The sequence below is a fragment of the Embiotoca jacksoni genome, unplaced genomic scaffold (genome assembly GCF_022577435.1).
Source record: "Embiotoca jacksoni isolate LCO1_2020_lvr unplaced genomic scaffold, fEmbJac1.0.p SCAF_85, whole genome shotgun sequence".
Taxonomy (NCBI): Eukaryota; Metazoa; Chordata; class Actinopteri; family Embiotocidae; genus Embiotoca; species Embiotoca jacksoni.
In genome coordinates this window covers 610,352-622,482 of record NW_027185442.1, presented here as the reverse complement: position 1 = coordinate 622,482, position 12,131 = coordinate 610,352, and the positions used below count along the sequence as shown (strand labels likewise).

Sequence of the window (12,131 nt, the reverse complement as noted above, 5' to 3'; positions counted from 1 at the left end):
TTATTTTGATTAGGAGCCCTGAAGTTTAACAGCATTTCAGGGTGTTTATTACAATCCTTCCTGATGTGACAAAATACTTTTTCAACAACAACTGAATCAAAATGAGTGTTATAGTTTTATTAGTCAGTAAAAATGAACATATTCATTTGATTTGTTGCGATTCTGATCTTTTGTAATCAAACCACTTTCACTTTTGACCTCTTTCAGCCATGTTGTGCAATAGATGTCGTACCATAACGCTGGGAAACAATATGACATCAACAAGTCAGAATATTGAAATTATTACAGTAAAATTGATACTAATATCATTGTGAACGATATTCGACACCCCTGATTCAAATTCTGATCACATCAATGAAAAACAGGCAGATTGGTGCGTTTCCAGAAGGACTCCTGGGTGTGTTTGGACACTAGTGAAAAGTCCCAATGAGGACATTGAACGACTGCGTGTGGAAATCCACAAAGACAACTGAGACAAGACTTTAAATTTGGTCCACTGCATTAACCTAAAAGCAGCCAACAAGCGCTGAAGGCTTCAAAAGACCTCAACATGAGTGAAAATGGTCCGATTAGAAGCGAAGAGATGAGCGGATCAATAAACGAGTGAATAATCGACTGGTCCAATCGGTGCTTCTTCAAAGTGGAGCTCTGAGGAAAATTGGGCCTTTATCAATACGAGCACTTTTCAGGATTGATCAGCCGACCTCCGCTTTCACGCGTCATGAACTCCACCCAACGTGTAATTTAGCAGATCAGTTTCCATCTGTTCAATTGAATAACAGAAACAGTTCTTTCTATGAAGCAGGATAACGAGGAGGTCTGGATGAAGGACAACGAACCTTCAGTGTAAAGAAAGACTCCAATGATGAAATGATCCAGTGACATGAAGAGGAAGGACACTATCCTGAAAACCAGGTTACAAATTAAGGAAACCTTTAAGCTTTAAAAGCAGCACTGACATACAAAACTAGAAATACATATAACTGTCATGTATCTTACAAGGTAACTGGCCACATGCATGTAGACATCAAGATGATTGAAAGTACCATGAGAGTCCATCAGAGCCCGTTGTAGAGCGGTCTGCAGTGCGGCTGTAGTTTGTCCTCCAGGACGTAGTCGGGTCCACAGACCCACGGGTCTCCGCTCTGCCACTGCCACTTCTGCAGACGCTGCTTGAGGCTCTCCAGCACGGCGCCGTAGGACGCGTCCGACGCCACGTTCCTCGTTTCCAGCGGGTCGGTCCTGAGTCGATAAAGCAGCTGTTAACATCTAAACATCAAAAACAGATTTCAGAAACTCCTCCACCAAAAAGACAGATTTCCAAGTTTTATTGATGAAGATTCGTGTTGAATATACTTTTCAAATAAAGCTGCTTTTGTCTTCATTCTTTTTGCTTCAAGTTTAATTTTTTTTTATTTCAAAACATGATGGTCTAAAACATGTTTCATTTGTTGGTGTGAAAGTAGCCAGCTTTAAATATACTAAGTTAAAAAATATGAGAAATATGAAATTATTCTCAATTCAGTAACACTTTAATCCCCAATTTAGTTTTTATAAGATCGAGATAAACATGTAATAAATGCTTTCTAATGAGCTGCAGTAGATGTGAGCATTTGTTAATAATGTCTACATTTATTAATCATTTGTCAACGACAATAATTTCGGTTAATTGGGAGCTTGTGTGTAAAACAGATAATGAATGACAATATAGTAAATAAATATATAAAATATCTTAATAAGATTTCTTCATTGTATAAAGTTCAGACAAATATTGTACAATAATAAACACTTAAAAATGTCCTTTTATCTGCGTTATTGATTATTATACACGATTGTTATTGTTGCTTGAGAACAGTCATTGTGACAGGAACTCATCGTGTTGTGAAGAGCAGGTGTGGAGGCGGAGCTGACTGAACAGGAACAGGAAGTAGAAGGAGAGTTGATTGAGTTCAGGTGTTCGACCTGCTTCACAACCCCGAGATCTCCACAAGGTTGAGTTCCCTTTGTTCTTAGTGCCTTTATGTTTGCAGTATTAGAATAACAGTGATAATGATTATAATATGTTAGGTCAACTGAAGTGCTGTGTAGACAGTTATTCACTCCTTTTGTACTAAATTCATCCTTCTTAATACATATTTCCTGTTTAGATGTAAAAGCAGCATTGATTGGTTGCCAGTCTGCAACATATTCCTTCAATTAACACAAGTAAAGAGGAATCTTCTGGTGCGTCACTCACAAGGTGTTAAAAAGTACCTGGTGATCAGCACAACCCCCATAATATCCCATAAATATCATTAGTTAGAATTCTAAATATTAACATGAGGACATTTAAACCTGTCATCTCATTGACGGTAAATGAAATCCCCCCAACACGTCTCTGTTCGGCTGATTTTGACCTCTGACCTCTGGAGGGTCATTTTTGATCTATTTTTGAGCCGTTTCCTTTTGTAAACATGAAAATGTGATTTTTGTTATGTTCTCTCTTTGGTTGAAGTTTCTGATCAATTCCTTATCACTAAATCAACTAAATCATTAAACTCTTCACTGGTGCAGGTTTGTCTCATTTGATCTCAGTGGATTAGGTTTCATCCACCAATCAGGGTGCAGCTGGGATGTCCTGGGATCCTGTGAGGACCTTGTTTTACCCCTTCAGTGTGAGGATGCTGCTCTCCTGACCTGGAAACAGGGTGAACAGTGGCGTCAGCAGCGGGTTCAGACCTGGTGTCGAACAGCTCCCAGCGCTCCCGGTAGTAATACCGCTCCAGGCTCTTGAACCAGTGTGTCGGCTGACTCAGCCTGGTCCGGTTCAGCAGGTCCTGAAAGGTGGGTGACACGTACAGGTCCTGGTCGATGGGGAAGGGCATGCGGTAGTGCAGGTTATGGAGAAGGTGGAACCCCCCCTGGTGGACAGAGCGGGTTGGGTAGTACATGGTGACCTGGAATCAAAGATGACAGTACAGCAGTGAAGACCCGGTGTGATTCTCTTGTGAAGGTCCATTTCTGAGTGTACTGTTGCTCACGGACCTCGTGCAGGGACTGGCTGGAGTAGACGGTGTCCCAGCTGCTGGGCTCGGTGACCAGAGCCGGCAGCAGGGAGCGACCGGTGAGCTGGACCGGCGCCGCCGGGCTGCTGGGGAGGCGGTAGGACGGGTAAGAAACAGAGAACCAGTCCAGGATGGTGGGAGTGATGTCTGTTAAAAAACACACAGGAAGAAGAAAGTAAAGAAAACGCAGCGAGAAAATAAAACCACTCCATTCAATGTTCATTTTAACACAGTAATTATTAAATAACACAAATTCTCTTCATTGTTTCTAGTATTTCATACAGAGGGACATCTTTATTTTATATGTCTTTTCCCAATAAAAAAACAATGCATTTTTGGGATTATTTCAATATTTTGGATGAGCAAAAGGATGTGTTTCTTTATAGATTGATCATTTGAGAAAATAAACCCTTTAAAAGTAATTTAATAATCTGAAAAACACGTCATCTCAAAGCGAAATCGAAGCTGTTTGGTGGCAGGATTTCTCCATATTCAGTGTGTTGTTAATAATCTGTCCACATTTATGTGTTTGTGTTGGTATTGTTTATGTTAATTATATCAGCATCATCGTGGAGTCGCCCTCTTGTGGCGGCTTCAACACATCAGATTAACTTCTCTGCTTCATCTCTGAACTGCTGTCATCAACAAGTGAAGCGGTTCTGGAGACCTGCAGCCGACACCGGGCTCAGACACCAGAACTCTGGAACAGTGAATTCCTCCCCAGGGTCTCTCCTCCGTCTCTCCTCCCTCTCTCCTCTCTCTCTCCTCCATCTCTCCTCCCTCTCTCCTCCCTCTCTCCTCCCTCTCTCCTCTCTCTCTCCTCTCTCTCTCTTCCCTCTCTCTTCCCTCTCTCCTCCCTCTCTCCTCCCTCTCTCCTCTCTCTCTCCTCTCTCTCTCTTCCCTCTCTCTTCCCTCTCTCCTCCGTCTCTCCTCTCTCTCTCTTCCCTCTCTCCTCCCTCTCTCCTCCCTCTCTCCTCTCTCTCTCCTCCGTCTCTCCTCCCTCTCTCCTCCCTCTCTCTCTCTCTCTCCTCCCTCTCTCCTCTCTCTCTCCTCTCTCTCTCCTCCCTCTCTCCTCCCTCTCTCCTCTCTCTCTCCTCCGTCTCTCCTCCCTCTCTCCTCCGTCTCTCCTCCATCTCTCCTCCCTCTCTCTCTCCTCTCTCTCTCCTCCGTCTCTCCTCCCTCTCTCCTCCCTCTCTCTCTCCTCCCTCTCTCCTCTCTCTCTCCTCTCTCTCTCTTCCCTCTCTCCTCCTTCTCTCCTCCCTCTCTCCTCCCTCTCTCCTCTCTTTCTCCTCCCTCTCTCCTCTCTTTCTCCTCTCTCTCTCCTCTCTCTCTCCTCCCTCTCTCCTCCTTCTCTCCTCCCTCTCTCCTCCCTCTCTCCTCTCTTTCTCCTCCCTCTCTCCTCTCTTTCTCCTCCCTCTCTCTCTCCTCTCTCTCTCCTCCGTCTCTCCTCCCTCTCTCCTCCCTCTCTCTCTCCTCTCTCTCTCCTCCCTCTCTCCTCTCTCTCTCCTCTCTCTCTCTTCCCTCTCTCCTCCGTCTCTCCTCCCTCTCTCCTCCTTCTCTCCTCCCTCTCTCCTCCCTCTCTCCTCCCTCTCTCCTCTCTTTCTCCTCCCTCTCTCCTCTCTTTCTCCTCCCTCTCTCCTCTCTTTCTCCTCCCTCTCTCCTCCCTCTCTCCTCTCTTTCTCCTCCCTCTCTCCTCTCTTTCTCCTCTCTCTCTCCTCTCTCTCTCCTCCCTCTCTCCTCCTTCTCTCCTCTCTTTCTCCTCCCTCTCTCCTCTCTTTCTCCTCTCTCTCTCCTCTCTCTCTCCTCCCTCTCTCCTCCTTCTCTCCTCCCTCTCTCCTCCGTCTCTCCTCCCTCTCTCTCTCCTCCGTTTCTCCTCTCTCTCTCTCCTCCGTCTCTCCTCCCTCTCTCTCTCCTCCCTCTCTCCTCCGTCTCTCCTCTCTCTCTCCTCCGTCTCTCCTCCCTCTCTCCTCTCTTTCTCCTCCCTCTCTCCTCCCTCTCTCCTCCGTCTCTCCTCCCTCTCTCCTCCCTCTCTCCTCTCTCTCTCCTCCCTCTCTCCTCTCTCTCTCCTCTCTCTCTCCTCCCTCTCTCCTCCCTCTCTCCTCTCTCGCTCCTCTCTCTCTCCTCCCTCTCTCCTCTCTCTCTCCTCCCTCTCTCCTCTCTCTCTCCTCCCTCTCTCCTCCGTCTCTCCTCCGTCTCTCCTCCGTCTCCTTCTCACCCAGCAGGCTGACGAAGGCCCGGCTGGTGTCTCCCCACCGCTGCCGGTGCTCCGGAGACGACACCAACATGGGTTCTGCTGTCCCGGACCGGTACAGGTTGGTTCTGCCGTTGGGGAAGGGGATGCCGTTATCGGAGCTGTAGATCACCAGCGTGTCATTCTCATAACCGGCGTCTCGGAGCTCCTGGAGGACCAATCCAACACCTGCAGAGGGAAAGCTGCTCCATCACACTTCAGTCTGCTGCAGCTCCTCCTCGTGTCTGAGGTTCTGTCACTCACCCTGGTCCAGAGTGAGGTTCTGTCACTCACCCTGGTCCAGAGTGAGGTTCTGTCACTCACCCTGGTCCAGAGTGAGGTTCTGTCACTCACCCTGGTCCAGAGTGAGGTTCTGTCACTCATCCTGGTCCAGAGTGAGGTTCTGTCACTCACCCTGGTCCAGAGTGAGGTTCTGTCACTCACCCTGGTCCAGAGTGAGGTTCTGTCACTCACCCTGATCCAGCCGGCTCACCGTGGTGTACTGGGCCGCCAGGTCGGCCCGCGCTGCAGGCGTGTCCGGTACGAAGGGAGGAACCTGCAGAACACCAGCAGGTTCAGAAGTTCTGCTTTAATTCTGTTCATTTGTCTTTCACATGTTTTTCACTGCAATCAGATGAAATCTTTGGATTTGTGATTTGCATCAGTGGAATCTGAAATATATTTGAGATTGATTAGATGAGACGGAGAGTTGAAATAGGATGAAGATGAAGATTCTGAAGTTTCTGTTGTTGAAATGTTTCTATGTTGAAATCGATCAGAAACACGTAACTCAGATGTTCGAGCTTCGTGCTGCAAATATGTCTTCTCATGATAATTGTGATTTTTTTTTTCTCCATCAGAAAACATGAACTCTGTAATCACCGACCTTCACTTGATCCGGTGTGTAATATTGAGGCGTCCAGTCGGGGATCCGTCCCATCCCCGTGTCTCCGTTGCCAAACTTCTCACAGAAGGCTCCGTACTGCGGCTGAGAGTGTCCACACCGGTGGGTGTCGTGGAAGGCGACGTAAAGGAAGAACGGCTTCTCCTCTTCTACGTTCCCTCCGTTACACCTGTTCTCTTCTTTCTCTTTCTCACGCTCAGAGTTTTCCTCTCGGTGCGTCTGGAAGAACCTCCGGACCAGGAGTTTGATGCGGGTGATGTTCCTCCCCACCTGGAGGACCGAGCTGTTCTCCTCCGTGTAGGCGAAGTCGAACGGGTAAACGGATTCTGGACCGACGTGCTTCTTCCCGATGATTCCTGTGAAGACGAGAGAGGGACGATAACGGCAGTGAGGAAACGGGTCTCTGGTTCACCCGTGTTGTTTACCCGTGTTGTTCACACCGTGTTGTTTACCCGTGTTGTTTACCCGTGTTGTTTACCCGTGTTGTTCACCCGTGTTGTTTACCCGTGTTGTTCACCCGTGTTGTTCACCCGTGTTGTTCACCCCGTGTTGTTTACCCGTGTTGTTCACCCGTGTTGTTTACCCGTGTTGTTTACCCGTGTTGTTCACCCGTGTTGTTCACCCGTGTTGTTTACCCGTGTTGTTCACCCGTGTTGTTTACCCGTGTTGTTTACCCGTGTTGTTTACCCGTGTTGTTCACCCGTGTTGTTCACCCGTGTTGTTTACCCGTGTTGTTCACCCGTGTTGTTTACCCGTGTTGTTCACACCGTGTTGTTCACACCGTGTTGTTTACCCGTGTTGTTCACCCGTGTTGTTTACCCGTGTTGTTTACCCGTGTTGTTCACCCGTGTTGTTTACCCGTGTTGTTCACCCGTGTTGTTTACCCGTGTTGTTCACCCGTGTTGTTCACCCGTGTTGTTTACCCGTGTTGTTCACCCGTGTTGTTTACCCGTGTTGTTTACCCGTGTTGTTTACCCGTGTTGTTTACCTGTGTTGTTTACCCGTGTTGTTTACCTGTGTGCACGTTGGCCTGGCGGAGGAGCAGCGGCAGACTTTGCACCTCATCGAAGGAGTTGAAGTGATGGAGCCCCTGATGGAGGCCGTACATCCCGTTCTGATGCTGAAACAGGACGAACAGCTCAGAGTCACACAGAGGAGGGGCAGGTGTGTGTGTGTGTGTGTGTGTGTGTGTGTGTGTGTGTGTGTGTGTGTGTGTGTGTGTGTGTGTGTGTTTGTTGTGTTTGTGTGTGTGTGTGTGTGTGTGTGTTTGTTGTGTTTGTGTGTGTGTGTGTGTTGTGTTTGTTGTGTGTGTGTGTTTGTTGTGTGTGTGTGTGTGTGTGTGTGTACACGTCTGTGTGTGTGTGTTTGTTGTGTTTGTTGTGTGTGTGTGTGTTTGTTTTGTTTGTTGTGTGTGTGTGTGTGTGTGTGTGTGTGTGTGTGTGTGTACATGTGTACTGTGTGTGTACTGTGTGTGTGTGTGTACATGTGTACTGTGTGTGTACTGTGTGTGTGTGTGTACTGTGTGTGTACTGTGTGTGTGTGTGTGTGTACTGTGTGTGTACTGTGTGTGTGTGTGTGTGTACTGTGTGTGTACATGTGTACTGTGTGTGTACTGTGTGTGTGTGTGTGTGTGTGTGTGTACTGTGTGTGTGTACTGTGTGTGTGTGTGTGTACTGTGTGTGTGTGTGTGTACTGTGTGTGTGTGTGTGTACTGTGTGTGTGTGTGTGTGTGTACTGTGTGTGTGAGTGTGTACTGTGTGTGTGTGTGTGTGTGTGTGTGTGTGTGTACATGTGTACTGTGTGTGTGTACTGTGTGTGTGTGTGTACATGTGTACTGTGTGTGTACTGTGTGTGTGTGTGTACTGTGTGTGTACTGTGTGTGTGTGTGTGTGTGTACTGTGTGTGTACATGTGTACTGTGTGTGTACTGTGTGTGTGTGTGTACTGTGTGTGTGTGTGTGTGTACTGTGTGTGTGTGTGTGTGTGTACTGTGTGTGTGTGTGTGTGTGTGTGTGTGTGTGTGTGTGTGTACTGTGTGTGTGTGTGTGTTTGTTGTGTGTGTGTGTGTGTGTGTGTACACGTCTGTGTGTGTGTGTTTGTTGTGTTTGTTGTGTGTGTGTGTTTGTTGTGTGTGTGTGTGTGTGTGTGTGTACACGTCTGTGTGTGTGTGTTTGTTGTGTTTGTTGTGTGTGTGTGTGTTTGTTGTGTTTGTTGTGTGTGTGTGTGTGTGTGTGTGTGTGTGTGTGTGTGTGTGTGTGTGTGTGTACATGTGTACTGTGTGTGTGTACTGTGTGTATGTGTGTACTGTGTGTGTACTGTGTGTGTGTGTGTGTGTACTGTGTGTGTACTGTGTGTGTGTGTGTGTGTACTGTGTGTGTACATGTGTACTGTGTGTGTACTGTGTGTGTGTGTGTGTGTGTGTGTGTACTATGTGTGTGTACTGTGTGTGTGTGTGTGTACTGTGTGTGTGTGTGTGTACTGTGTGTGTGTGTGTGTGTGTACTGTGTGTGTGAGTGTGTACTGTGTGTGTGTGTGTGTGTGTGTGTGTACATGTGTACTGTGTGTGTACTGTGTGTGTGTGTGTACTGTGTGTGTACTGTGTGTGTGTGTGTGTGTACTGTGTGTGTACATGTGTACTGTGTGTGTACTGTGTGTGTGTGTGTACTGTGTGTGTACTGTGTGTGTGTGTGTGTGTACTGTGTGTGTGTGTACTGTGTGTGTGTGTGTGTGTACTGTGTGTGTGTGTGTACTGTGTGTGTGTGTGTGTGTTTGTTGTGTGTGTGTGTGTGTGTGTGTACACGTCTGTGTGTGTGTGTTTGTTGTGTTTGTTGTGTGTGTGTGTGTGTGTGTTTGTTGTGTTTGTTGTGTGTGTGTGTGTGTGTACATGTGTACTGTGTGTGTGTACTGTGTGTGTGTGTGTACTGTGTGTGTACTGTGTGTGTACATGTGTACTGTGTGTGTGTGTGTGTACTGTGTGTGTGTGTGTGTGTGTGTGTGTGTGTGTGTGTGTGTACTGTGTGTGTGAGTGTGTACTGTGTGTGTGTGTGTGTGTGTGTGTGTACATGTGTACTGTGTGTGTGTACTGTGTGTGTGTGTACATGTGTACTGTGTGTGTACTGTGTGTGTGTGTGTACTGTGTGTGTACTGTGTGTGTGTGTGTGTACTGTGTGTGTACATGTGTACTGTGTGTGTACTGTGTACATGTGTACTGTGTGTGTACTGTGTGTGTGTGTGTACTGTGTGTGTACTGTGTGTGTGTGTGTGTGTGTGTGTGTGTGTGTACTGTGTGTGTGTGTGTGTGTGTGTGTGTACTGTGTGTGTACTGTGTGTGTGTGTGTGTACTGTGTGTGTGTGTGTGTGTGTGTGTGTGTGTGTGTGTGTGTGTACATGTGTACTGTGTGTGTACTGTGTGTGTGTGTGTACTGTGTGTGTACTGTGTGTGTGTGTGTGTGTACTGTGTGTGTACATGTGTACTGTGTGTGTGTGTGTGTACTGTGTGTGTACTGTGTGTGTGTGTGTGTGTACTGTGTGTGTGTGTGTACTGTGTGTGTACTGTGTGTGTGTGTGTGTGTGTGTGTGTGTGTGTACTGTGTGTGTGAGTGTGTACTGTGTGTGTGTGTGTGTACATGTGTACTGTGTGTGTGTACTGTGTGTGTGTGTACATGTGTACTGTGTGTGTACTGTGTGTGTACTGTGTGTGTACTGTGTGTGTGTGTGTGTGTGTGTGTACTGTGTGTGTGTGTGTACTGTGTGTGTGTGTGTGTGTGTACTGTGTGTGTGTGTGTACTGTGTGTGTACTGTGTGTGTACTGTGTGTGTGTGTGTGTGTGTGTGTGTGTGTACTGTGTGTGTGTGTGTGTGTGTACTGTGTGTGTGTGTGTACTGTGTGTGTGTGTGTGTGTGTGTACTGTGTGTGTGTGTGTGTGTGTGTGTGTACTGTGTGTGTGTGTGTGTGTGTGTGTGTACTGTGTGTGTGTGTGTGTACTGTGTGTGTGTGTGTACTGTGTGTGTGTGTGTGTGTGTGTGTACTGTGTGTGTGTGTGTGTGTGTGTGTGTACTGTGTGTGTGTGTGTGTACTGTGTGTGTGTGTGTGTGTGTGTGTGTGTACTGTGTGTGTGTGTGTGTGTACTGTGTGTGTGTACTGTGTGTGTGTGTGTGTACTGTGTGTGTGTGTGTACTGTGTGTGTGTGTACTGTGTGTGTGTGTGTGTGTGTGTGTGTGTGTACTGTGTGTGTGTGTGTGTACTGTGTGTGTGTGTGTGTGTGTGTGTACTGTGTGTGTGTACTGTGTGTGTGTACTGTGTGTGTGTGTGTGTGTGTGTGTACTGTGTGTGTGTGTGTGTACTGTGTGTGTGTGTGTGTGTGTGTGTGTGTGTGTGTGTGTGTGTGTGTACTGTGTGTGTGTGTGTGTACTGTGTGTGTGTGTGTGTGTGTGTGTGTGTGTACTGTGTGTGTGTGTACTGTGTGTGTGTACTGTGTGTGTGTGTGTGTACTGTGTGTGTGTGTGTGTGTGTGTGTGTGTGTACTGTGTGTGTGTGTACTGTGTGTGTGTGTGTGTGTGTGTGTGTGTGTGTACCTGCGGTAGGCCGGTGAGGATGGAGGAGCGACTGGGGGAGCAGCTGCTCACCGATGTGAAGGCGTTGCTGAACACCAGGCTGCGGCGGGACAGGGAGGTCAGGTGGGGCGTCCGGACCACCGAGTTGTTGTAAACCTCCGTCTCAAAACCTGCATCATCAGCTGGAGGACAGAACAGGAAGGACGTCATCAGTCCGAACCAACACCGGTTCTTCACAGAAGAGAAGGACGTGGTGACGTCGGAGAACAGGAAGTAGAACAAGCTTCTCTTCTCGGGTTCAGTTTAGTTTTGAGTTTTTTTAAGAGGCTCTGACGTGTTGAAGCTCTTCACTCTTCATAAAGAGCCTCTACTCAACCTCCAGACACAGAAGCAGCGTCCTGAAGGTCAAATGAAATATTCATGTCAAGTCCTCAGTTCACAGAAATAAAGGCCATTTAAAATATGTTTCACAATAAAGTCTTCGGTCACTTCAGGTTGGTTTGACAGGTGTTCCTAATAAAGTGGTGTTAAAGCTCAGCAGACTCACCGATGATCATCAGGACGTTTCTCCTCTTTGACTCTCCGGAGCTCCGTGATAATAACACGACAAGCAGCAGCAGCATCTTCTCTCCGAGACACCACATCTCAGCTGTTCCTCTGGACTCGTATCGTAACGTCTTCCTCAAACAACTTAAGCCACGCCCATCGCCGGTCACATGACAGCGGTCACGTGGGAAGAGACAACAGGAACCTCCGTCTCGCGCTTCATCGGTGAAATGTCCGTTTTTAGGAAGTGAAAAGAAATCACAACTGAACCACGAATTAACTCCGAAGAGGAAGATGTCAGGTTGGGAAACACTCTATTCTCTTTATGAGTATTATTATTATTATTATTAGTATTATTTCATTCTTTTATTCTGTCTGTTTTTATCCAACTCCCAGTTACGTTAATCGACTCTGTTTTATTCTATCCTGTTTCTATTCTGCATTATCCTAATTTATTTCATTCCATGCATGTTATTGGGTTCCTGGCACACATCCTACTGGTTTTATCATTATGGACCTTATTTTTCAGGGACTTTTATCATTATGGACCTTATTTTTCAGGGACTTTTATCATTATGGATCTTATTTTTCAGGGACTTTTATCATTATGGACCACATAGCAAAGAGACACATCACAGTGGAAGAGAAGTGAAACCTGACTGGGATCAGGCTGAAGGCAGCTCGTAACTCTGGAGCAGATTTGAAGGACTATTTCCTTGTCAGGGACTTTTATGACTTACAGGCTGTGGAGGAAAAGTTCTGTAAAGCACCAACCTGTCACACAATCATCATGTGACTGTAACGACCTCAACGCTCGTAGAGGTCAAAGGTCACAGACCTGAAACCGCTGAAGCG

The 12,131-nt window shown here is 47.0% G+C and overlaps 2 protein-coding genes across 3 annotated transcripts in view; one reads left to right on the top strand and one right to left on the bottom strand.

Annotated features, from left to right (window-relative positions):
• Positions 1 to 102: 102 nt before the first annotated feature.
• On the bottom strand, positions 103 to 11,406 carry sgsh (N-sulfoglucosamine sulfohydrolase (sulfamidase)). 2 transcript variants are annotated; one of them, XM_069139776.1, is made up of 9 exons: positions 11,278 to 11,406; positions 10,752 to 10,912; positions 7,193 to 7,298; positions 6,161 to 6,534; positions 5,749 to 5,830; positions 5,260 to 5,463; positions 3,025 to 3,191; positions 2,719 to 2,936; positions 103 to 1,242 (listed from the first exon to the last, which is right to left on the bottom strand). In XM_069139776.1, the coding sequence occupies exons 1-9, from the start codon at positions 11,372 to 11,374 to the stop codon at positions 1,059 to 1,061; spliced, it is 1,593 nt and encodes a 530-aa protein (XP_068995877.1). In that variant the 5' UTR covers positions 11,375 to 11,406; the 3' UTR covers positions 103 to 1,058. The 2 variants fall into 2 exon arrangements, with proteins under 2 accessions (XP_068995877.1, XP_068995878.1); XM_069139777.1 differs by having other exon boundaries at positions 10,752 to 11,128; positions 11,278 to 11,363.
• Positions 11,407 to 11,478: 72 nt separating this feature from the next.
• slc26a11 (solute carrier family 26 member 11) overlaps positions 11,479 to 12,131 on the top strand; it is a 9,742-nt gene continuing 9,089 nt past the window's right edge. The window contains exon 1 of the mRNA XM_069139778.1: positions 11,479 to 11,577. The gene's annotated coding sequence lies outside the window, so the exon portion shown is untranslated. The remainder of the gene's footprint in view (positions 11,578 to 12,131) is intronic.